This window comes from Ictidomys tridecemlineatus, unplaced genomic scaffold, assembly GCF_052094955.1.
Source record: "Ictidomys tridecemlineatus isolate mIctTri1 unplaced genomic scaffold, mIctTri1.hap1 Scaffold_92, whole genome shotgun sequence".
NCBI classification, from domain to species: Eukaryota; Metazoa; Chordata; class Mammalia; order Rodentia; family Sciuridae; genus Ictidomys; species Ictidomys tridecemlineatus.
In genome coordinates this window covers 277,635-304,848 of record NW_027526147.1, presented here as the reverse complement: position 1 = coordinate 304,848, position 27,214 = coordinate 277,635, and the positions used below count along the sequence as shown (strand labels likewise).

General features: G+C 37.1%; 1 protein-coding gene and 1 pseudogene across 2 annotated transcripts in view; one reads left to right on the top strand and one right to left on the bottom strand.

Moving 5' to 3' along the window:
- LOC144374884 (DNA mismatch repair protein Msh3-like) overlaps positions 1-6,777 on the bottom strand; it is a 23,478-nt gene extending 16,701 nt beyond the window's left edge. Inside the window, exons 1-2 of the mRNA XM_078037635.1 lie at positions 6,332-6,777; positions 4,431-4,549 (exon numbers count right to left, since the gene is read on the bottom strand). Coding sequence (XP_077893761.1) covers positions 4,431-4,446 — 16 coding nt within the window. The 5' untranslated portion in view covers positions 4,447-4,549; positions 6,332-6,777. The remainder of the gene's footprint in view (positions 1-4,430; positions 4,550-6,331) is intronic.
- LOC144364778 (dihydrofolate reductase-like) lies at positions 6,764-27,214 on the top strand (annotated as a pseudogene). The gene is made up of 6 exons (XR_013434141.1): positions 6,764-7,024; positions 7,373-7,422; positions 8,927-9,032; positions 15,557-15,682; positions 19,085-19,201; positions 27,043-27,214. The product of XR_013434141.1 is annotated as a dihydrofolate reductase-like (transcript).

Genomic DNA, 27,214 nt, shown 5'->3' with positions numbered 1-27,214 from the left:
AGCACCACATGCAAAGATGTTGTGTCCGCCGAAAACTAAAAAATAAATTTTTTTAAAAAAATAAAATATCTAAAACAAAAATTTATTGAAAGTGCTTTATAGCAGATTAGATGCTACAGAAAAAAGATCACTGAATTTGAAAGCATTCTATCCAAAATGAAACACGAGGAGAAATAAGACCTGAAAACAAAGCTTCAGTGATTTCAGGGACAATGTCAAGTAGTTCAACATCCCTGAAATAAACTTTGAGAAGAAGAGAGAGGAAGGAAACAGAAAAAAAGCAGTTGATAAAATAATGCCTAAAAGAGCTTTCCAAATTTGATGAGAGCTTTAAACCCATAGACCCAAGAAGCTTTAAATGAGCTTCAAACAGGATAAAAATCAATTCAAAGTGGCCTAAGGCCCAACAAAATCTAATCTGTGGAAATCTATAATGATGAGAAAATCCTAGCCAAGAGAAAATGGACAGGAAAATTGGCCCTCTATAATTAAAACAAAACAAATGAATAAACCAAAAAAACCTAGATTGTCACATGCTAAAATTCAAAAATCCTTGAACATGGTGACTCTCTTTCTTCTAAATACATGAATTATTTAATATATACTTTACCTTGTTTACTATTATTTCTCTTATTTTAAAAGCATATTTTTAGTATATTTTCCAAGGTATGTTTTACCTTTGATTATTTCCATGATTTCCAAAATACATTCTAAAATAACTTTTCAAAAGCATGTAAGTTCCCTTGTGAATACAAAGTTTTCCTCTCCTGTGGAAACCAGATTAAAAAAAAAAACACAATAAAAAAAATTTTAAAAACTGGATATGTGGCTCAGTGGTAAAGAATGTGATTTAACATGTATGGGGCCATAGATTCCATCTCCAGCACCAAAAAAAAAAAAAAATACCCTTGTAAATTGAAAAATTGAGAAATGAGGCGGATATGAAAAATATTCAACATCCCTAGCAATTATAGAAATGCAAATTAAAACTACATTGAGATTTTATCTCACTCCTGTCAGAACGGCAATTATAACGAATACAAGTAACAATAAATGTTGGCAAGGATGTGGCCAAAAAGGTACACTCATGCATTGCTGGTAGGACTGCAAATTGGTACAACCACTTTGGAAAGCAGTAATGAAGAGTCCTCAGAAAACTTGAAATGGAACCACCATTTGACCCAGTTATCCCACTCCTTGGCATATAGCCAAAAAACTTAAAATCAGCATACTATAGTGATGAGGCCACATCAATGTTTATAGTGGCTCAACTCACAATAGCTAAGCTATGGAACCAAATAGATGCTCTTCAACGGATGAATGAATAAAGAAAATATGCTATCTATACACATGGAATATTACTTAGCCATAAAGAAGAATAAAATTATGGCATTTGCTGGTAAATGGATGAAACTGGAGACTATCATGCTATCTGAAATAAGCCAATCCCCCAAAACCAAGGGCCAAATGTTCTCTCTGATATGCAGATGCTAACACACAATAGGGGAGGGGGAATAGAAGTTCACTGGATTAAACAAAGAGGAATGAAGGGAATGGAGGAATGGAGGGGGGATGGGAATAGGAATCACAGTAGAATGAATGAGACATAACTTTCCTATGTTCATATATGAATACATGACCAGTGTAATTCCACATCATGTACAACCACAGAATGGAAAGTTATACTCCATGTATGTATAATATGTCAAAATATACTCTACTGTCATGAATATCTAAAAAGAACAAATAAAAAATAAAAAGAAATGAGATGAATCTAAACAGTTGCATATTACCTAGAAATAAAAAGAATGAATGTAGTTTAGAGCAGTCGAAATTATAGAGGCAGAAAGTAGAATGGTGTGGAGAGCAGATGAACCCATAGTCATTGGCTGATCCTGCAGTGTTGGAAAAAGCCAAGCCTGGGAAACATTTCTTGCCAAAAAGCAAAGAGGTTAACAGCCTTGACACTTGGCTCTGATGCTAACAGTTATGAGACGTTCCAGTACAGTGGGCTTCCTGGGTGCAGCAGGATAGTCATAAAAATGTTTCTATCTCTGTAACTTTTTAGTGCACAAAGAAGCCTCTTGATAACTCAGAAGCCTTGAACAATTTACAATGCCCCTATAGTTTAACTTCCTGATTATGAGACTCTATATAATAAATTTGCAGAGCTAGTTCCAGGTCACTGTTCCTCCATTAGAGGGCAGTGTCCCACCTGGCCTTAGCTTTGCTTAAAAATGTTTTCTTTTTCTTTGTGTTTTTCTCCATCTCCAGTCACCCCTACTCAAGATCCTTTGTTGATGCTTGGCAGGTTGTGGCAGAATGGTAGCTGCCAGAACTGGAGGTGGGAGAATGGGAGTTATTATTCAATGGGTAGAGTTTTAGAAATGCAAAAGGAAAAAAGAGTTCTGGAGATGAATAGTAGGGATGATAGAACAATTTAATTGTACTAAATACCACTAAACTGCACACTTAGAAATGGTTCATGGTGAATTTTATGTTTCTTACAACTTAAAAAAAATGAATTTTAAAAAAGGAATGAAGTACTGCTACCACGCAGATGAACCTTGAAAATACGATACTAAAGAAAATAAACCATATACAACAAGCCACAAATTGTATGATTCTATTTATATGAAATTATTTCAATAGATAAATCTACAGCAGAAAGTAGATTAGTGGCTGCTAGGGCTGGAGAGTGTTACAAGGAAACGAAGGTAGCTGCGACTGGGTATAGGTCTTCTTTTGGGATGATGAAAATGTTCTAAAATTGACTCCCTGCCACAGCCTTCAGCCCCAGTGCTAGGGATCAAACCCAGGGCCTTATGCATGCTACACAAGTACTCTCTACCACTGGTCACATCCCAAGGCCCTAAAATTGACTTTGAAAATGTTTGCACAAATCTTGAAACAACTTAAAAGTCATTAAATTGGTGAACTATATGGTATGAGAACTGTATTTTAATGATCGTGAAGAAGAAGGAGGAGGAGGAGGAGGAGGAGACTACGATGATGACAACCACCCTGGGACAGAACAGATACCCACCTTCTGAATGCCAATTTTTTAAAATATTTTTTTAGTTATAGATGGAGACAATATCCTTTTTCTTTGTTTGTTTATTTTTACGTGGTGCCGGGGATTGAACCCAGTGTCTCACACATGCTAGGCAAGCGCTGTACCACTGAGTCACAACCCCAGTAACCCTGAATTAACAAATGACAAGCATTTTAATTTCAACAATTTCCAATCTCAACTGTCCTGTGTGGCCCCCGTTAAGCCACTTAACTATGGCAGCCCTCAGTTCTCCTCACCTGTCATCTACCTTTTCCTCTATAAAAGAAAATAAAACCAAGTTTTTAGGAAGAATAAATGAGCTACAAGAAGCTTTAGAATAAAAGCAGACTTTAAAAAAAGAGCACTCACTGCTAATAGAATTTACTGAAAAACTGAACAATCAGGTCTATATAGAGCAATGAAACAAAAAGAAAAAAGGCAAAGAGCCCCAGAAAATGCAAAATTAACCAGTGGCAAATCTGTCAAGTCATGCCTCCTTCGAGCCCCCTCCAGAAAAGAAAAGGACTATGGTATTAACAGATGTTATCAGATATATTTTTCTCATTAGTCATACATCTCCATTTTTGTAGTTAGTTCTTATTCATGTTGGCCCTAAATCCAAATTTTACCATTTATATGGAAAAATAAGTATCCGACTTATTATCTCTAGCCGTATAGACAAGTTATCTTCAATGAAATGGGACATTTTGTTAATTTGTTTGTTTTATGTTCTGGGAATTATGAATAAAGATGGATTTCCTGTCTCTTCTTATCACAAAATCTCTGGAGCCAAAAACTAGAAAAAATCTGCTCACTCAATCATCTACACCCAAAATCACCTCTGGAAGTCCAGCAGCTCAGCAATGCTGTTTTTTTGTTTTGTTTTGTTTTAATTAACATTTCTTGTTAATAATATAATATGTAAACTATGAAATTATTACTAATTAACTAATTTGTGGGTCTATGTTGTGCACACATGTGTGTGTGTAAATATAGAAAAATTTGGAACAACACACAGTACCCAAACAATGAGCAGTAGACCTCACTAAAAGGGAAGGTCTTTCACTGTCTACCATCCAAATTTGTGTACTGTTTGAAATTTTTATAACAAGAATATCTCATTTTTAAAAACATGACAAAAATGGTTAGAGTGGAAAAAAAGAGAAAGTTGGGAGAATTACAGCCAAATTGCAGAACTCCAGCTCCTCCACTGTCCCCCTCACCTCCTATACATATCACCACAAACTCAAGCACAATAGTGATCATTGTCCAAAAAGAACAAAGTTTCAACCCTCCAAGAGCTTTCTCTGCCATCCAGAAAAACTCAAGAATATCAGAGCCATGACTGCTGAGAAGAATCATCGCCCAGACTCACCAGGGTTACCAGGCATTACCAAGTCATTTCTTTCTTCCTTTTCTTGGACTTTCTTTGCTTTTTTTTAACAGGCCCATCTTTATCCAGCTGTCTTTTTTTCCTTTGTTAACTTCTGTAGCCTACAGACAAAGGTCACAAAATGAGGTGTTATCTATTCTGTGAAAGCTTGATGTATGTGAAGTAATTTAAACATTATTTCTGAATGACACCAACTTCTCTGCAATCCATTCCTCATAGAATTATTGTTAGCTCTGGAAAGTCCTGAGTTAACTGTTTTTACCTCCATCAAGGACAGGGTGGAAACTGGCAGGTCATGAGCCTCAGAACCTCTAGTCCTGCTAGAATAAATGAAACTAAGCCATATAATACCTTCCTTTACTCAATCAGCCTTTACTTATCTCAAATTATAAAACCTGATTCACCCCACTTACATGTTAAATAAAATACCCCTAAGAAATAAAATAGTACTTATCAAAGCCAAAATTAGGAGCCAAAGATTAAATATACAATATCACTTTTTAAATACTAATCAATATTTAACTATGTCCTGTTTAAATACAATATGTTCACCATTAAAGTTGCCACAAGACTATGAACTATCTATTGGCAGGAAGCCTGACAAAAATTTAAGTCCTTCACCAAATAGTCTCTAAATGGTAGACGCAAAATAAAATTTTGGTGAATTCGTGAAAATTAGGTCATCCTTAAAAAAAAAAAAAGGAAAAGAGAGGAGCAATTACTATAGGAAAGAAATGTAAATGAAGAGAACTTTTTAAAGCAGGTTAGTTGTAACTCCATTAAAATGTGGTTTGTGATTAAAATTCAGTCTGTAATCCCCTTCCACACACCCTTAGTTTGGGAAGCATACAGGGTACCCTAGGGAAGACTCCCTCTTGGGAAAGCCCAGAGGAGGAGGAGGGGGAGGAGGGGAGAAGGGGCGGGGGAGGGGGAGGGGAGAGGAGGGAAGGGAGGGGGAAGGGGAAGAGGGAAGGGGAAGGGGGAAGGGGAAGGGGGAGGGGAGGGAAGGGAGGGGGAAGGGGGAGGGGAGGGAAGGGGGAGGGGAGGGAAGGGAGGGGGAAGGGGGAGGGGGAAGGGGGAGGGGAGGGAAGGGAGGGGGAAGGGGGAGGGGAGGGGGAAGGGGGAGGGGGAAGGGGGAGGGGAGGGAAGGGAGGGGGAAGGGGGAGGGGAGGGGGAAGGGGGAGGGGAGGGAAGGGAGGGGGGAGAGAAAGGAGGAAGGAAGGAAGGAAGGAAGGAAGGAAGGAAGGAAGGAAGGAAGGAAAGAAGGACAAAACAAAAAATCTTAGTTTATTTCACTAAAGATTGGAAAGCAAAAGGGACTGGGGTTGTGGCTCAGAGCTACAGGGCTCGCCTAACATGCGTGCTGCACTGGGTTCCATCCTCAGCACCACATAAAAATAAATTAAAGATACTGTGTTCTCCTATAACTAAAAAATAATATTTAAAAAAAGACTGGCAAACAACAAAGTATCCAATGATTAACCATTGGCATTTATAGACACTTCATACATCCAAATTGAACGTCACACATTAAGACGTGAACTATAAGATGGTGACCACTACTCAGCTTCAGCCCACAGTGATTTAAAATATTCAGCAATGCTGTTCAGTGATAAGAACTACATATGAGCAGATTTCTTAAAGTCACCCAACCAAGCGTGTGGAGAGAAGCCCCTTTTCAAACATCAGTCCAGGAAAGAAGAGGGAGAATTAAAAGACACAAGTATGCCAGACCAACTGGCACTCTCCATTCGTCAGAATGGAAATTCCCTTCAGGTCTCCTCTTAACAACCAGAGGGACCTTGGCCTCAAATCTATTCCCTCAAAACAGGTGATGCAAAAAAAAGAAAAAAAAAAGAGGTAATGCAATCTCTCAGCCACACCTCGATGTGGACCCAGCTGGGCTTTCCCAGCCTCTGCTTCTGCGGCCCCGCCTCTCCCGTTCTCTTCCGGCCCCAGCATCTCGGGGATTGTCCCACACAGTCGCCACCTCCTCCTATTCCTCTCACAAGCTCTGCCCCACCGATGGCCTTGCCCCGCCCTGGACCGAACCCACCACCAGTGGCGGCAAATGAGGCTGGGCGGTGGACGCTGAGGGCGCTGCAGAGCCGTGGTTTGCCTTCGTGGCGGCTTCCGTGGGAGACGAAGTGGATTTGAGGCTTCCCGTGGAGTGAAAGAATTGGCTCAAAACTGCTTGTCTCCCATGGGCTGGGCCGGCTGCAGAAAGACTGCCCGATACAGGCTTCCACGGAGACATTGCAGGACGGGTAGTGGTGGCCCGCCTACAGGGCCCAGCCGGTAGCGCGAGCCCGCCCCAGTTCCAGGGAGTCTGCGGGAGCGAGCACGCCGCGACCTTGCCCTGAGGCGGGGCGGAGGCGGGGCCTTGCCTCCTCAAATGAGACAGAGGGGGCGGAGTGGCTATCATTTTGCGCCAAAATCCAAGCGGAATCCGGGTGTAGCTGGGGAGCTGGGTGATCACTGCTGCTGTCATGGTTCGTCCGCTAAACTGCATTGTCGCCGTGTCCTAGAACATGGGCATCGGCAAGAACGGGGGACCTGCCCTGGCCCCCGCTCAGGTATCAGCCGGGCTGGAGGTGAGGGTACAAAGGCTGCGCTCACTGGCTTAAATCTAGTCACCTGGGTGCGGACGCACAGGGCCTACAGGCCAACTGGAGCCAGTTCCAATGGACAAGGGCATGGAGACCCTAGGTGGCCTCCGCGGCTATAGCACAAAGCCAAATTGTTGATTTCCCACGGGATCCTGCTTCCCTGCCACGGCCTCTGCCCTGTGGTGCTCTGGCCTAGGGCAAAGTCCCTTGCCTGGAGAATACCACCCTCTGCAAAGTACAATGTTTGTCATGCGCTTTAGAACCTGAGCCAACCAGATAATGTTTTGAGTAACGCTGTGTTTCTCTAACTTGCAGGAATGAATTCAAGTATTTCCAAAGAATGATGACAACCCCTTCAGTAGAAGGTAATGAAGGCATTTTTAAATGTTTGGGATTGTCAAGGATTTTTCTTGAAGTTTTCCAATGCAATTGTTGTTTTAAATGGAAAGCTTCACATTAATCTGGGATCTTTAATCTTACTAAAAATCTGTCTGAAGTTCCCAAGGTTCATTAAGCGTCCCTTTTTTAAAAATTCTGGGCACATGTACAGTTCAGGTATTGCAAAATTGGCAGCTGAACAGAGGTCTTCACATTGGAGGTTAGCGCTCCAAATGGAGGCCAAAGGAGGTCTTTGGAAGAGCTGCTGGGAGAGATGGTAAACCTGAACTGGGGCAAAGATGAAGAGAGTGGCTACAGGATCCTCCACATGAGTTATTTGGAATGTAATTATGATGCATGAAGGCATCAATGATGAACTCTCAGCATTTCAGTGTGGGAGAGTCTCAGTGACTAGAAGAATTAAGGAATGGAGAATGGTGTGCGATTGTGATGAGGATGATTTTGAGTTGTCTGTAAGGACATTCAGGACAATTTCAGACAGAGAGAGCTAGGTGAGTTGAGCTATGGGAGAAAAGAGGATAAACAAAGAAAAAAATATGAAAATGGAGGAATACCCTGCTTAAAACCTAAGAAACGTGTATTTGTGGGTATAGGAAGAGGAATGGCAGAATAAATAAGGAAAGTCAGAGGGAGCAGATGCTGCATAACATTAATAAAAGATATAAGGCCCTTGGAATTGGCTATTATGTCGCTGGTAGAGACAAAATGGCAAGAGCGGAAAGCTCCAGGGACACAAATCCCTCTCAAGAATCCTTAAGTATGATCTGATAATATTAATGTTTCTTTGATCCAAATGTCTTGACTCAAGGTCTTTTTTTTTCCTCCTAAGAAGTCAAAAATGGAATCTATATATATATCAGGTTTTTACAAAAGCATTATCTGTGGAAGTATAATGCTGAAAAGGCAAGAGTTCAACGTAACCTGTTTTAAGATAAATTGAGGAAACTGTTAAGGAACTGTTTTTTTAAATATGATTATGGAAATCTACAAAGTACCCAAATATGAATAGTGTGATTATCCAACAATGATAACTACTCATATGCTGAACATTGTTCTAAGTCTAATCACCCCAACAATTGTAGAGGTATGCACTATTCTTATCCCTATTTCATAGCCAAGGAAAGTAAGACGGAGGAGTACTGGTTAAGACGGAGGATGCCTGGTTAATAATGATAGAATGCATTGGATTAGAACACTTCAACCCAAAAATCTTCCCTCTTTACTACATCATATGTAGTTGCAATTGATTATAATTAAATATTGGATACAAGTTGGGTAAAGTCCGAGGGGAAAATAAATACTATATTTAGGTTAGGAAAGATAAATGTAAATTTTGGTAAAGCTGTTTTAAGTTTTAATATTTTTAAAGCAAATCCACTAGATGTCACTATGACAAATATCTACATGTATATGATTAAAAATATTTGTATAGTCCCAAAATATATTTATCCTTTCCATGTGATTTTATAGGTAAACAGAATCTGGTGATTATGGGTAGGAAGACCTGGTTCTCTATTCCTGAAAAGAATCGACCTTTAAAGGACAGAATTAATATAGTTCTCAGTAGAGAACTCAAGTAAGTACTATAACATAAAGTCACTACAGGAAAGTCATGTTCCATTTATTAAAGTGCATACCAGTATATGACAAGATGAAATAGTATAAAAGTAGCTATTAGTGAAGCTACCTAATATCACAAAGGTGATTACAGAAAATGAATAAGTTGTTACACCACATGGCAACTTATTCTGCTCCTTAAGTGACTAATGGATTTTAACACCTTGAAATGTTATATTGATAGATTTTCAAGTTACCTTGAATCTTCAATAAACTTAAATATCAGTTATACAATGTAATCAATAACTTTTTCCTAGTTTCACATAAAATCACAATATTCAAGTTTTGGGATTTGCCAAAATTAAGCAATTATCCTATCTTCAGTTGACTTAACACAAACATAAGAAGATATGAATTTTAGGATTTTAAAAGTGGTTATAATCTTATGCCCTGCTATTCCTAGTTAACTGGATTACCTGAATATCACTGCACTTGTGTTCATTTCCCCGTGTCTGAAGGCAAAATATTTTAAAGCATTGAAAATGGCTCTAGGGATTGTCTAGAGAAGGGAGCATGTCTAGTTGGTTTCTGCTAACAATGGAGTAGATAGTTCCTGACACCAGAAATGCCAAGGCGAAAAGCAGGGTGTGGAATTATTGCCCCATGAAGTCATCTCCGGTGGCTTCCATGTCATTTACACCACATGTAGTATATCCTGATTTCTATTTTGTTTCTTTTTGTTGATAGTGGCATTGATCCTAACCTAATAAAATAATTTTCCATACCTCATGGTTTTGCTTTGGTGGAGGGGTAATGCAAATTAAACTTAAGGGAAAGTTTGGGATCAAAATGTTAAGCATTCTTCCTTAAACTAATAATGTAGTTACCAAAAAGAGTGCAGTATCATAAGGTACTACTTGCTTGACAACAGTGGTCATAATGGTCATAATATTCCTTTCCTGCATGTATCAGTTAGGGTTCAACCAGAAAATATTTATCTATATGGATTTTTTTTTTGAGGCAGTGTCTTGCTAAGTTATCGAGAATGGCCATGGGCTTAGCAATTCTTTTGCCTCAGTCTCCCAGGTCATAGGATTATTTATTTTTTAAATTTTGAGATAGGGTCTCACTATGTTGCCAAGGCTGGCCTCGAGCTTGTGATCCTCCTGACTCAACCTTCTGAGTCACTATGGATACAGGCACTTTTATCAGTCTTATTGCAAGGAATTGGCTTTCACAGTTGTATGAGAAACCAAAACTCTTTGGAGAAGGCCATTGGGCTGAAATTCTCTAGCCAGGGCTAAGGCAACACAGGTAAAATTTCTTCTTCTAGGAAACTTCAGCTCTGTTCTTAAAGCCTTTGAATTGATGAATCAGGCCTACCCAGATTAAAGTCAATTAATTACAGATGTTATCACATCTACAAAATACCTTGGCAGCACCACTTGAAATACTCTTTTAATAACCAGTAACTATGGCCTACCCAAGTTAATATACCCTGGGAAAGAAAAAAATTGTACAGTTATAGGCTAACAGATTCAGGCTCATAGACATTTTCTGCCACATCTGTCCTAGAATGTCATAGGTAAAAAACTAGATTTACCAGGGTGTTTGCATTGATTGCCTCGGGGTGATGGGAAATACATTGATGTGTGTCCTGCCATCTGCCTTGGTCTTTATGCTATTCCTTTTCCTGGTAGCTAGGATATTCTGATGATATCTTTTTTTCATAGAAACCAAATTCACAGAGTATATTGCCATTCCCAGAGACTTTTAATAACATGAATACTATTCAAGTTTATTTATGACTATCTTCAACTAAAATAAACATAAAGAAATCTCAGTGGGGAGGATGTTCAGTTGAGCCAGGATTTCTCCTTAAATGATGAGTCTAATTTTTTTTTATGATTCCCCCTGTGGTGTATGTAATTGGGTTTAGCTGCTTCTTACGTATGTATATATAACATTTTTTGGTGTATTTAACTTTTTTTTAGGGCTGAGAAAATTTGAAGTCTTTATTATCAAGCATACCAGAGAAACAGTAATGCCAGTTAGTAAAATATTTTACTAGGGTTTTTTTTTGTTGTTGTTGTTCTCCTGTCTCCCTGCTTGTTAGCCAGTTCCACACATATACTGAGAACCTGCTGGGTCCTGCACAAAAGGGCAGTTTAACAATCAGAAACCACTATTTTTTTGTGCAAGTTTTTAAAGGTACTTAATTTTTTTTAACCTCCTCCCCAGTACAGAAAGAAATTGAATCCTCTAAGTAACCTCAATTCAGTGCCAAACATACTTATTTGTGGTAACTATTTAGTTAATGAGGAATGGGGGAAAGTGTTTTTCCAAAGCTTTCTGGACAAATTGTGACTTTTTAAGAGAACCAAGGATGGAGAGGGTGACTACTAATAGGTCTCTTTTTGTTGTGAACTAGTGGTAGTTGCACAAATCTAAATATACTGAAAATCACCAATTTTTACACTTTAAAAGGGTGAATTGTGTGGTATTGTGATTTATATCACACAAAGCAGATTTTTAAAGTATTTGGTACCAAAAATTAAGTAAAGAATTTTTACTACAATGCATCTTGACACCATCTCTAAAAAATCCAAAATATCTTCCATGATTTAAGATGTTGTAAATCATCTTCAATCCATGAAAGTTATCTAAATTTTATATCATGTATATATATATATATTTTTCATCTCACTCTCATATCTTTTCTAGTGATTAACACACTCTCTGCTTCTTAAAGTCTATCTCTCCAACTCATAAATTTAGCATAGCAAACACTGACAGACCTTGCTTCTTAAATCTACTCTGGTACCTAGTAACTTTGGGGCCTATAGCAGGTTAAACCTAAAAGTTTGCTAAACCTAAACTTCTTTACATACTAAGTAGATTAATAATGACAGTTTTTGAAGGTTCACTGAAATTTTATATATAAAGTTTCTGCTCACAAGATACCTTACATGTCAGTTCCTACCCCTACACCTTGTAAATTTATAGCTTCTAGAAAATATTAACATGAACAAAATCACAATGAACACATTCATGATCTCATTTTCTTTTCTTTTTTTTAATATTTTTTTTCTTTCTTTCTTTGGTTCTGAGGATCAAACCAGTGCCTCACATGTGCCAGGCAAGCATTCTACCACTGAGCCACAACCCCATCCCCTCATTTTCATTTTAATAAAACACTTTGTTCTTTTTTTTGTTGATTGTGAGACAAAAATCTCATCCTATCTAAATTACTATTTTCCTCAACTCCCACTTTTTTCTAAATTCTATTTTTCTCTGACTTCAGGACCTTGTACTATTGCCCCATCCATTGGCATTTTAATCCTCACCACAGATTACATTCTTTTACCCTCAACTTTGTCTCAGCTTTCTTGTGTTAAATAACTGCACTGTAACTATCAATAGTATCTGTGGGTAGTCTGTCATCTCTGTGCTTTTGCACGTCTTTATCTTCTTTGACACCCAGCTAAAGAGTTCCCTCTTCACCCCAACCCAGATGATGCACTGTTTCTGGTCTCCTGAAGTATCCTCTGCGCATCTTCATTGTGTGTCTTTTTCATATGTTATGGCCACTGCTGAGATATTCTTTTGACTACCATCATGATCTTTTGGGTGCCAGGACTACTGTTTTGTTTTTGAAATCTCTTGTCCCAGTATCTAACATAGATATAGCATAGTAGGGATTCAGAACTCTTCAAAAGGAATGCTCCACAAGTTACTTATAGAAAGAGAATAATCCCACTTGGGAAAAGTTTGCAACCTGTTTTTTTCCCCACTTAATTATTTACAGAAAATAAATTTTTATAAATATCTGTAGTGGTCACATGAGGATAGATCATACTTGAAATAGTTGGTAATTGTTGGAAATCAAATTTTTAAAAGCTGAGTATAAATGGTCTCAAGTTGAACATTATTTCTCAGTTCTACATAAGACACCATTCTAGCCTGAAGCTTTTGTGATTAAGTAGTATCCCAGCAGTCCCCAAAGATATCAGGCCAGAATTTGATCTGCAATGCATTTATCTTTTACATCAAGCACAGTGGGAAGGGATAAGGTCTCTATAGTAGCCTGGAGTAATCAGATAAGGCTGCTTGAGGCCAGAGGACATGGAGTAGGGAGGTTGCCTAATCTAAGCCCCAGCATCCCAATGTCTCAGGCCTGGTATCTCAGGCACTTAAAGCCCCTGGTCACCCATTAAATATCTGTTGTAATGTAAGCTGCTGGAGTTCAACTACCATGCCCACCAATTCCTAGCTGTGTGATCATCGGTTACTTAACCCCTCATCTTTAATCTCACCTGTAAAAAGGAATAGTACCTACGTAAGTTTAGTATTTATATTAAGTGGAATGCCTACTGTGTGCATTATATTATTTCATCATCACAAAACTCTTGGTCAGAAATAAGATACCAAGAATACCCACTTGGGTCTTGACACAGAATACATGTACTGTTACAAACCAGCTCTCCCTTCTTGGAAAATCCAATCTAGATTGGTTTGAAGAAAGATTATAGGCAGGAAATTAGCACTGAAACAAGGCATGATATAAAATGTTTACTATGTGTTATTCACTGTTCTTTTCTATAATGTGTGCTGCAAAGGGACTAACAGACTCAAATATTAGCTGGACTTTTTGCCTGTTCTTTTTTAGCCATCTAGGGGTCTAGTGTTTCCTGTGAAACATTTCTAAACTAATGTTTTAGCAACATTTTTCAGAAGCATTTCCTCTAGCCTTTGCTAAAACTTAAATCTGAAACCAATCCTTAATCAGGTTTTTGCTTTTGCAAACTCACTACAAAGGGCAATGAAATCTTCACAAAATTATCACCCCTTTCTCTGAGGTCCACACCAACAATTTATAACACCTTGGAAGTCATATTGCTATTATACATCCACTTTAAGGATAGTGCTTCCTGTCTGAGCACGGTGGCACACACCTGTAATCCCAGTGACTCAAGAGACTAAGCAGGAGGATCACAAATTCAAGGCCAATCTAGGCAACTTAGTGAGACCCTGTCTCAAAATAAAGAATTTTAGGAAATTTCAGGAAGGTAGCTCAATGGTAAAGTGCCCCTGAGTTCAGTCTCTAGTACCACAAATAAAAAAAAGAATGCTTCTTTCAGTTTTTCCTCATATCAGTTCCTGTATCACCATTTTCCATTCTACTCCATCTTTGTTATCCATCCTTACTTCAGCATCTTTACTTACTAAAACCACCATGACTATTTCAGTTGTCCTGTACTTTATTAACTAGACTATCTTCTCCAATTCCAAATTTTTGAAGTCTAAGTTTTCTCCCTGAACAGCCTAGTCCAACTCAGCCCTTATGACTGCCCTGATTCCTTAAGAGATAGTTCATTTAACTTCACCCTGGTCTCCACTTCTTTTTCTAGGCTGAGTCAAAGTATATTCTTTGCTCTATCCTAACTTCTTTACCAGATGACAAAGAGTGAAATAAGCAAAATAAATTTCAGGAGGAGAGGGAGGATGCAACCAAGAGAATGAATAATCCCCATTAGTTCTTGATTAATCATTGTTATAACCTCTAGTTCAAAGGCAGTTATGTAATCTTTTTAAAGCACCAGCCTAAGACCTTGACATTGAATTGTAATTTTTGTTCCATATCTAATTACTATGAAAGCCTAGTTCTGCATGTTTTCTCATTTATAAATGGAATTAGACCCCCTGCCAAAACAATAATTGGTTTGGAGATTGAGAGAGATTGTTAGTTCACATAAACAGTAAAATTATTGAACTTTTCCCTTTTGGGTCTTTAATTATATAAGTAGCAAAGAACTGATTTTCAAATAGTTCAACCATTTCTGTTTGTTTGGAACAGTAAAGTTTTTTTTTCCACTCCCCAAAGGTATTAGCAGTTTGAATATTGCTGCAAACTTATCTACACTCAAACATTCTCTTTCCAATATTTTATTATGAAAATTTTCAAACATACACAAAGAACTTTAAATAGCTATATACCACCACTTAGATTCTACGAATAACATTTTTTTGTGTTAACTTTATCACATATCCATCTGTTCAGCTTGTCTTGTTCATATTTGCATGTCAAAATTAATTGCAGCCTTCTATTCTTCATACATATAAATAACTAGAATTCAGTATTTCTCTACAGTTTTTTTTCTTTTAAGGTAAATATTACAATGAGGTGCACAAGTCTTAAATGTACATTTATTAAAGTTTTGACAAATGTGTATACCTGTGTAACCCAGCCCCTATCAAAGATACAGAAAAGATAACGCCCAGAAAGTTGTCTCATGTCCCCTCACAATTCTTTATGCCACTACTTTAGAGACTACTGTTGTGACTTTATATCACATGTGATTTTGATTAACATATGGACCCTAGATGTACAAATGTAGGTAGGTATTGATTGTAGGCCATACTATTTTTTAAAGGATTCATATTTATGATGATTTTGGTTTTATAATCACTGCTTCCTATTCATATAATTTGATTAATATGGATGGGTTTTACAAAAATTGTATGTAATTCTTTTACTTTTAGAGAACTTCCAAAAGGAGCTCATTTTCTTGCCAAAATCTGACCGATGCCTTAAAACTTACTGAGCAGCCAGAATTAGCAAGTAAAATAGACATGATTTGGATAGTAGGAGGCAGTTCTGTTTATAAGGTAAGTAGAGTTATCTACAAATAAAAAGAAATGTTCCCTACTTTCTTTTAGTTCTCTTGACATTTAAAGGGAGTTTGGGAGGAAACATTAAGCCATAAGCATAAGAAACAGTACATTATCTCTAAAAAAGTTAGATATTTTGTCATTCTGAATTATTTGATTTTGTCCCTGCAACGTAAACTAAATAAAAATGTAAAAGTAAAATGTTTGGTCTATATGAGTCTATTTTCTTTTTATTGACTAATAGTTGTATACTTATTGTGTACAACATGTTTTGAAATATGTATACTTTGTGAAATGGCTAAATCAAGCCAATTAGCATATAAATAACACCTCACTTTTTATGGTGAGAACACTTAAAATCATTCTTGAGCCATTTTCAAGAGTACAATATAAGGTTGGTAATAACTAAAGTCATCACGTTGCATGATAGACCTTTGGAGCTTATTCTTCCTATTTAACTGAAATTTTGTGTCCTTTAAACAACATCTCCCCACATACCACTTTATTTTCAATTCAAAATACTAGTTAATATTTACAGCTTAAGAACCATTCTAAATGTCTCCCCAAGATTTGCATTTGCACTGTACTAGTTTCTACCTCCACCCCCATCCCCATGCCCTAAATAAGCTGTTATATACCTTCTCTTACAGGATGAAAATCTCACTGAGAAAAGAGTAGGGGTCTAGTTGATATATACTTACTAGATATATATGAATTTGTTAAAAGCAGAAAGCTTTTCCTCAATAATTTTCATTTAATGTAAGGACATAAGAGAAGGGTTTCATGATTTCAGATCAAAAGGGTAAATAGTTGGGCTGGGGATGTGGCTCAAGTGGTAGCACGCTCACCTGGCATGCTTGCGGCCCGGGTTCAATCCTCAGCACCACATACAAACAAAGATGTTGTGTCTGCCGAAAACTACTCTCTCTCTCTCTCTCTCTCTCTCTTTAAAAAAACGGGAGGGGGGGTAAATAGTGTGTTAATGAAGAATTCTTTTTTCTGATACAAATTGACTTCCAGCTTTTTTTAAAAAAATGAGGATACTAAATAGAATTCTTTAGCTCTTGACCTGGGTACAGTGCTGAGTCAAGAGGATATTAAATTCAAAGCCAGCCTCAACAACAGCAAGGCACTAAGCACCTCAGTGAGACCCTGTCTTTAAATCTCTAATAAAAAGGACTGAGAATGTTGATGAGTGCCCCTGAGTTCAATCCCTGGTACACCCCACTCCCCCCAAAAAAGCACTATTGAAAGGGTAACATTTAGAGGGAAAAGAAAAATCAGTCCCTACCTTTTGGGGTTTAGGGTAAAATATACACTGAAATTATTTGAGAAAGAAGAGGTATTCCAGGATCTTAGAAGGGATTTTAGAAACTCTCAGTTTCTTATGTTCCTGATTCCACAATCTCTTCTTTTTTCCCCATTGTAATAAGGGGAAATGAACATTTTTTTTCTTTAGTCTTTCCATCCACATATGAATTTCTTCTAGAAAACAAGTTCATTTTATTATTTATCACATTTTGAGTGACTCAAATCATATCACTTGAAAATGTACTTTTTAATAAGCACTAAGTACTTAAAAACATGTATATAAAATGACTTTTGTATAAGGAAATAAAGCCTTCAGGTGATTTGTGTTATTCACGTGCCTCTCATCACAGCTGCTCATCAGTCATTCAGGCTGATCTTCCCAAGTACCACGTAAATAAAGTTTCATTGGAACACAGCCACACTTGTTTGTTTAGTGTCATCTGTGGCTGCTTCTGCCTATAAAAGTAAGAAACCGTATGACCCTCAAACCCTAAAGTGTTTACTGCCTGACTATTCACAGAAAGTTTGCCTCACACCATCAACTTTGATATAGAACTTAAAATGCTGCTGTGATTGGTTAATCCCACTCAGTTGTTCTGGGTTTTGTTTGTTTGTTTGTCTTGTTTTTTTGTTTTTTGTACAGTAAGAATTACTAGGGGCTAGGAATGTAGCTCAGTGGTAGAATGCCTACCTAGCATGCATGAGGCCCTGGGTTCAATCCCTAGCACCACACAAAAAAAGAATAGAATATTTATTTGGTTGTAGCAAAGATAACAATGGTTTAATACAAATGTAAGTATTCAAAATAAAATTTGTTCAGTGTCCCACTAAGTTTTTCTGGGTTTTTGGTTTGTTTTTTTGTTTTTGTTTTTGTTTTGTTTTGTTTTGTTTTGTTTTGTTTTGATTTTGTATAGTAAGAATTACTAGGGGCTGGGAATGTAGCTCAGTGGTAGAATGCCTACCTAGCATGCATGAGGCCCTGGATTCAATCCCTAGCACCACACACACACACACAAAAAGAATATTTATTTGGTTGTAGCAAAGATAACAATGGTTTAATATAAATATAAGTTTTCAAAATAAAATTTGTTCAGTTCCCTTATTTGGAACTTTAAGAATAACAAACACCTGGAGTTTTACATATGTATGTATGCATATAAAAATATTTTTTCTTTTAATCAATACACGTTTGAGAATCAAGTTATTACTGCAAAGCAAAATACACAAAAAGCGTTATTGCTTTGGTGAGTCTGTAAAGGATTCATACTGTTTATTAAAATTTTTAAGATATTTGTTTGAGAGCAATCCTTTCCGTAGAAACTGTCAATAGAATTGTAGATAGTAGTTAGAAAAATCATTTAACAAAAAAGGCTATAGTTGTTAGCAACAAGAGACATGTTAAATTACTGTATTGAGGAAAGAAAGCAATATTAAATTTTATATGAGTGTGCTGAGTAGGCCCTTGGTGTTCAGTAGTCAAGATCACATGAAACTGTACTATCTTGTATGGATATACATATGTAAGTTTTTCTTTGAAAATAACTTGATAACTTTGGATTAATGTCCCTTATTTATTTATTTGTTTGTTTGTTTGTTTATTCATTTTTCGTGGCCCTGGGTCTTACATATTCAGATTAACGCTTTTTTTTTCAATATTTTATTAGTTGTTGATGGATCTTTATTTATTTTCATGTGGTGCTGAAAATCAAACCCAGTTCCTCACACATGCTAGGCAAGCACTCTACCGCTGAGCCACAACTCCAGCCACAGATTAACTCTTAAAAGAGCAGCCAAAGGAAAACAACCAAACTGAATTCTTAAATCAAAAAGTATTTCTCATAAGCAAACTAGAGACCAGAATATAATAATTATGATTATGATTAGTTCCATTCTTAAGGTAACTAAGGCACATTTTAGAGGATCCCAGATTTAAGAATAGGGTATTTATGTAGTATACTTTGGCAATAATAAACAAGTCTTTAAGGCCTAGTATAAGGCATTTCTTTAGTAACTAAAACAAACAAAAATCTTAGAGTGTCTTATGATATAGATTAAGGAAAGTGATGCCTTTTTTGTTTTGTTTCAAAGGAAGCCATGATTCAACCAGGCCATATTAAATTGTTTGTGACAAGGATCATGCAGGAATTTGAAAGTGACACATTTTTTCCCAGAAATTGATTTGGAGAAATATAAACTTCTTCCAGAGTAAGTATAAAGTTCTTATTAAAGTGCTTTTGGACTTTCTATGTAAGAATTATAGAAAAGAACATTTTCTTCTTTCAAATTGAGTTCAGGGTAGGAATGTGTTATTGTATATAGATAAAGTTAGGAATCTTTAGACGTCTTCAGTATACTGGAAATGCTCGGTATATTAATGATGTCAATAAAATCTAGAATTAATGTATTCAGTTCAACCTAGGAGAGTCAGACATGTCATAGGCACTGGGGAAATAGTGTTGACTAGGCCTGATGATATTGCTGACCCCCTGGAGATACACTTTCTGGTCAGGGGGAGTGCAAGTGACAGTCATAAAAAGAGGTGTTGGGTAGAGAACTAAAACATTGGGATGTGATAGACATGGAGTAGTCTGAGAAGTCCTCTCAGAAGAATGACATCTATAGTGAGATCTAAATGTGAAGAAGCCAGCCATGTAATAGCAAGAAGAGAATTCCAGGAACCAGAAATAGCTAGTTCAGAGGCTGAGGCAGAAATGAGATTGGCCTCTTCCCTGAGTCTGAATGCTACTGTGGCCAGTGGGAGCAAGGGGGAAGCCAACAAGGGTCAAACTGGGTGCAGGTTTAGTGAGTCTGAAAGGAGAGTTACAATGTTCTAGCTGCTTTATTGGAATGGACTGCAGGGGGACAAGAGTGAAGCAAGGAGACCAGTTAGTAATTCAGATGAAGGTTGAGGGGACTCAGATAAAGGTGGTAGCAATAGTGGAGGTGGAGAGAAGTTATACTTGCCTTCCTGTGCAGTTGTGACTCCAGCATGAGGCTGCTAAATCTTGAAAGCTCACAACATTTTTAGTTTAAAAGCACATTTCGCCATATTCTATAGAGAGAAAAAGATTAATTATATCAACCCTTTTAGACCAGCTTTTAGAGCATTCTTTCAGATATTCTCATTTGTATCTAGTAATTATCCCTTGAGTGTGAGTTTGTTTTTGAAATGCCCCCTAAATGAACCTTCAGAGCAAAGTCAATAAATGGATGGCCAAGCTTTAGAATAATAGTCTATTACTCTACAGAGTAATAGCCTTAGATCAAATAAAGTGAATGATTTTTCTTGAGCTCTTAACTCTAAAGAAAACTGAAAAGCATAAGAACTCTAAGCAGCTGAAATACAGGCTTGTGCTTAGGCTCCAAAGGTGACTACTTAGAAAAATCACATATGGAAATTTTATATAAATTTATGTAAATATCAGTTGTTTAACTTTGTCATACCTTACGTATTTTCTCTTCTGCTTTAATTGCTGAGTGTCACATTATATGGATATTGAGCTCAACTTTTCTTCATTTCTTACCTTTCTCTTTGCTGCTAACAACTGTGTGAATCAGCTTTATTTAAATACCTTTCCATCTTTCCAAGTCTTACTACTCTTAATCAGAACACTTTTCAAAACTGGAATCTTTGATAATTTAAAACAAATACCATTCTGCCTCTCCAGATTTAAAGAAAAAAATGTAGCATCTTTACTGAAATGTCCTGCATATATCATAGCATTTATTATACTAGTGTTTAATTCACTAGTGTTGGTATATTTACAAGGTTGTACAACCATCAGCACAATCTCAAGTGGCTATAAGTATGAGGGTTTTTTCCTGAACTCCCAGTTCTGCTCCACTGATATGTATGTATATCTTCATGCCAGTACCACAAGGTCTTCATTACTAACTTGTGAAATCAGAAAGTATAGTTTTTCCAACTTTGCTTTTTTTTCCAAGATTGGTTTAGCTCTTCTGGGCCCCTTGCATTTCCATACGAATTTTATGATCAGTTTGTCAGTTTCTGCCAGAAAGCAAGTTGTGATTTTGATAGGTGTCATCTGTAGGTTACTCTGGAGAGTATTGCCATTTCAATATTAAGTCTTCCAGACTTTGAGCCAGTGATGTCTTTCCATGTACTTAGGTCCTCTTTAATTTCTGTCAGTAAAATTTTGGTTGTATGTCTTGTACTTCTTTGTTAGTGTTTAATTCCTTTTATTTTTCCTTTTATTTCCTGTTTGTTCCTAGTGTTTAGAGTCATGAGATGGGAGGGAAAGGGAGAGAAAAGGGAAATTGCATGGAAATGAAGGGAGACCCTCATTGCTATACAGAATTACATATAAGAGGTTGTGAGGGGAATGGGAAAATTATCATGGAGAGAAATGAATTACAGTAGATGGGGTAGAGAGAGAAGATGTGAGGGAAGGGGAGGGGGGATAGTAGGGGATAGGAAAAGTAGTAGAATACAACAATTACTAATAGGGCATTATGTAAAATTGTGGATGTGTAACCTACGTGATTGTGCAATCTGCATTTGGGGTAAAAATTGGGAGTTCATAACCCACTTCAATCTAATGTATGAAATATGATATGTCAAGAGCTTTGTAATGTTGTGAACAACCAATAAAAAATGAAAAAAATAGAAATACAAGTGATTTGGGTTTATTAATCTGATATCCTACACCCTTGCTGAATTCAATAGTTCTAATTGTTAGATTTCTTAGGATTTTATTTATAAGGTATAATGTCATTTGCAAATAGAGATAGTTTAATTTCTAGTTTAGATTTTTTTTTTATTTCTTGCTTAATTGCCTGACTAGAACTTCAGTATGATGTTGTCTGGAAGATGAAAAGATCAGATGTCTTAGAGGGTAATGATTTAGTCTTCCTCGATAAAGTATAGAAGCTTTGAGTTGTCACACATGTCCTTTATCAGACTGAGGAAGATTCCTTCTATTTCTAGTTCATCTAGTATTTTTTTCATGAAGAGGTGTTGGATTTTGCCATGTAACTTTCTAAGTCTATTAGGTAATCATGGGTTCTTTTTCTTTTGCTAATTAATAATTTAATATACCATCAATACACTATATTACCTTCACTGATTTTCATGGTAATCTTGCATTTCTGGGATAAACTTCACTTGGTAATTGTGTATAAGCCTTTTTATATGTTGCTAGATTCAATTTGCTAGAATTTTGTTGAGAATTTTACATTTGTAATCAAAAGGGATATTGAGCTTCTTTGTTATGTCTTCACCTAGATTTGGTATCAGGATAACACTAACCTCACAAAATGAGCTGGAAAGTGTTCATTTTTCTGTTGTTTTCAGAAGAGTCTTTGAAGGAAAGTCTTCCACTGCAAGTTGTTATGGTCCTCTGTACTTTTGGGCCTGTACTAACATCACAACAGCCTCCTTAACGTGGGGTAGAGGGAATTCCTAAAGGGGAAAATAAGGAGAAGAGAAAAAGGAAACCTGCAAAGTAAATGTACTTTGTCCCTAAAGTCTGTAACCATGCTCAATTCTAGAGCTTTCTCTCCAAATCTGTCTACATTAGAGAACTTATCGTTTCCTACTCTCCAAAAATGAGCTTTGATCACTTTTTACCTTTTCCCCTTTTTCCCACAGTAACCCCTTAGTTTGGACCCCCATTTTCTTGTGTTTGTATAGGTTTCAGTTCAAACACAGTCTTTTATTAACACCATACTTTTTGGTTTAAAAAAAAAGAAAGCAATAGTATAATGAAATAAAAATGACAGTGAGAACTATTGTGAGATGAAAAGAGAATAAAATTAGAAAATAGATAAAGCCACAAATGGTAGACACCGAAGAGCAGAAGTTAATATTAACAAAATAAGATGTGTTGGGGTTTAAGTGTGCAGAGTTTAGCTCCCTCAGGCCTGACATACTGCAAGAGCTGTGGCTGTTATTTAGGTCAGCTGAGGCAAACCTCAGCTAGGAGGAGGAAAAGTTCTCTTCCCCTTATCGCAAGTCACAAGTTCTGCATGGTTTGGCCAAGAGGAAGAAGCTTCCTGCATACTGGACCTGGGAACAGTACATTCGGGGATTAGATAATGTCTACAAAGAACTTTGGGAGGGTACTTATCAAATGAACAGGAACAATCTGAATTTAGCTCTGTGTACCCGCTGAGGCATGATATTTGGGCTATGTGGGTGAAGTGTTACTGAAGAATTGCTTGCTTTGTTAGAAGAAGAATATAAAAGGAACTTGCAAATAAACCTCAGCATGCAGTTGCAATTGCTGCCTTGGCTCTGCATCCCCTATGTCCCGGTTATTTCGCGACCCTTACCCAGGGACCCAAACGCTCTAGATGTTCACAAAGATGGTTCTACTTTGTGGCTCCCTTTTTTTTTCCCCATAGGTCATTTTCTGTGCAATTATTCTTTCAACCACACTATGCTAGCCTGTCCTCTCAAGCTCTGTCCTCATTCATCTTGGAAGAAATTTTTCTATCTCAGACTGTCACATGAAGGCCCAACCAACCAGCAGGCCCAAGTGTTTTATATCAGCAGTTTTCTGTTTAATGAGCTCCAAACAGAATTTGCTGTCCACTTAAAAACCTTCCATGTGACTACCTAGTCAAAGATAAAGACCAAAACAGGCCTTTAGAGTCTATAATTGTCTGTTTTCATTACTATAATGAAATACCTGAGGCAGGCTAACTTTAGAAAAAAAGGTTTATTTGGCTCACAGTTATGGAGGTTCAAAGGCATGCTGCTGGCATCAGCTCGGTACTGGTGAGAACCTAAGGGCAGGGGCAGACTTGGGAAGAAGAGATCACATCTCAAAATAAGAAGCCAGAGAAAGAGTAGAATCCTACAGTCCCTTCCATGGGCATACTTCTAATTAATCCGAGTTCTTCCCACCAAGGGTCGTCATTGTTGTCATGTAGTCCCTGTCCCCCTGCCCCCAGTTGGTCCATAAGACACCTCCCAATATTACCTCACTAAGGACCAACACTTGAACCCTTCAGGGACAAACCATATCCAAACTATAACAGAAGTGGTAATTGGCTCCAGAGCTGACACAGGAAAACCTTATAGGTGGAAGTAGATTTCAGGTGAACTGATGTCTCCTCTTCTGACCCCACTACTTCCTGACTGTCCAAGTTCCTGGCATATTTGTCCACAGTATTTTTATATCCCTTCCTCCAACACCTGTGCTTCCTGGTTTTATTTTAGCTGCAATTTGTTTTTTTTAATGGGAAACTGTTTCAGGAACTCTATTTACCTCTTAAACCTTCCATCAAATCGTCTCTGGGTTATTCTTGTGGCGCTTTGTCAGTTTAGGTCTGATATTGATTCTTACTTATTGGCTTTCTTGGTGCCTGAAGGTACTAAATGGAGAGTCTCTGGGTGGGTGGTTCCTAACAAATAGGTGGTGTTTCCAAATCCTGTCAGACTTGAACTCAGCATCCAAGTGTGGATCTCAGACAGTTTGCTCTTTAAAAAGTTTGGAATGATGATTAGGAAATGTAATTATAACTGTTATTAAAATAGACTGAATGTGTAGATATTAGAGAAAGAAAAATGAAACAAGCAGAAATAAATTTTATTTTCACAGAGAAGATTTACATTAATACCATGGCTACTGATCATATTCAGCCAAAAGCACAGTCATTTTAAGTGTTATTATTCATGATTTTAGAAAGAACTTCTTACTGCTTTGTTTTTGTCTTATTAACTGACAGTCTTGACACTCCTGAGAATTTTACACATGAAAAAAATATGTAAATGTTACTCTTCATGACTCATTTCAAAGAGACTAAAATTATGGTTTCAAATTGGCCTAGTAAAAATCATTTGTTCAAAAAAAAAAAAGAGGCTACTACTAAAATAGTGGGACAGCAATAGCTAAGGAAATGGTTGCAAAATAAAAACATAGCTAACAAAAATTAATGCTTATTTTTACTGGGCAATGGTCATGGTCATGTATATTATGAGAGAAAAAAGTTTTCCTGTATCACCCTTGTCTAATAGTTAGGGGACAAAATAAACCAGTAGTAATGGGTAGCATTTGTGGAAAACTTACTGGGTCAGGCATGGTGCTGAATTCTTTACCATAATGAGAATTATTTACCATAATGAAGCCTTTTTATACCAGTCAGGCCTGGAGATAGGGTCACACAGCAAATCCAGGGACACTCACAGAGTGAATGTTAAACAGCTGCTGCTGACCCCCACTGGAGCAAATGGGTGCAGCCTCCAGGACACTAAGAAAGCACACTAAGATCTAGAGTGACATAAAAATGTTGATAGGAGGCAGAATGGTGAGAGCAGTCTTCAGCTGACAACCTGGGGTTTTTTGTTTTTGTTTTTGTTTTGCATTGTACTTTTTTACTTGACGAGTTATTAAGTTGTGAAAAAAGAAGTGTGTGTGTTGAGGGGGAGGGATAATAGGCTTTCCTTCCCCTCAAGCAAACAAAAGTGAATTTATTATCATTAACAAAAGTGAATTATTATTATAAGTGTGGGTTGGGTTGGGTTACCCTCCAGATAAAGAATAATTAGAGTGAGGATTGTTAAGTATTGACTGGGAGATGCTTTTAGGAGACTTTTTTTTTTAATTTGTTCAAATTAGTTATACATGACTGTACGATGCATTTTGACACATTGTATACAAATGGAGCACAACCTCCCCTTCCTCTGGCTGAATATGGTGTAGAGTCACACCAGTAGTGTAATCATACATGTATGTAGGGTAATAATGTCCGTCTCATTCCACCATCCTTCCCATACCACACCTCCTCCCCTCTGTACAATCCAAATTTCCTTCATTCTCCCCGCCCCTCCACCCCATTGTGGATTAGCATCTGCTTATCAGAGAAGACATTCCATCTTTGGTTTTGGGGTTTTGGTTTATTTCACTTAACATGGTATCATCTAGCTCCATCCATTTACCTGCAAATGCCATAATTGCATTCTTCTTTAAAGCTGACTAATAGTCCATTATGTGTATGTACCACATTTTCTTTATCCATTCATCTGTTGAAGGGTATTTAGGTTGGTTCCATAGTTTAGCTATTGTGAGTTGAGCTGCTGTAAACATTGATGTGGTTATGTCACTGTAGTATAAGCTGTTTTTAAGTCCTTTGGGTATAAACCAAGGAGTGGGATAGCTGGGTCAGACAGTGGTTCCATTCTAAGTTTTCTGAGGAATCTTCAGACTGCTTTCCATAGTGGTTGCACCAATTTGCAATCCCACCAGCAATGTATAAGTGTGCCTTTTTCCCACATCGTCACCAACACTTACTGTTGCTTGTATTCTTGATGATTGCCATTCTGACTGGAGTGAGAAGGAATCTTAGAGTAGTTTTGATTTGCATTTCTGTAATCACTAGAGATGTTGAACATCTTTCCATGTTTGATCAGTTGTAGTTCTTCTGTGAAGTATCTCTTCAGTTCCTTAGCCCATTTATTGATTGGGTTACAACCTGGGTTTTGAATGGAAAACTAAAGGGTGTAAAGAGTCAAGTGAGAGGGAAGAGGAAAGATTGAATTCATCCTGATTCTAGCCAAGAAATTGCAGTGTGCCATACATTGCAGAATTAGAGCCTTATGATGCACATCTCTTGAGTAAACAGGAATTGAGAATCTGTCACCATGCCAGATAACATGACTTCGGTTTTTGCTTTAAACAACTATAGATTGTATTTCATTTTCTTTTGCTTACATAAGAAATTTTTATCAGCTATAAAACTTACAAAGAATTCTTAGGAATTTTCATATTCCCTTGATGACAGAATAGAAATATACTAGGGAACTGCTATGGTGGTTAGTTTTTGAGGAAAGAATTAGGAATCAGAAGAAAAGGAGGAGAAATCACAACTTTCATTTTCTAAATTTATATACATAGTTTTGTAGGGTTTTTTCCTTATTATTTGCATATGTATTATATTTGCCTGATATTTGTCTACCTTAACAGTGGCTTACCTACAAGAAGAAAAATCTTACCTTGCTTTAGCACCGTTGATGCTTTTTGGTTGAGATTCAGGGAAGCTATGTTTTTGAGAGATTAATTATACATCTTTTTCTTTTACAGATACCCAGGTATTCTTTCTGAGGTCCAGGAGGAGAAAGGCATTAAGTACAAATTTGAAGTATATGAAAAGACTGATTAATGTGAAGATGTTTTCTGATTTATTTCATGTTATCCCTCCCTCTAAAAAATTCTGTATTTTTACATTAGAATAAAAAGACTTGTGTGGACTTTA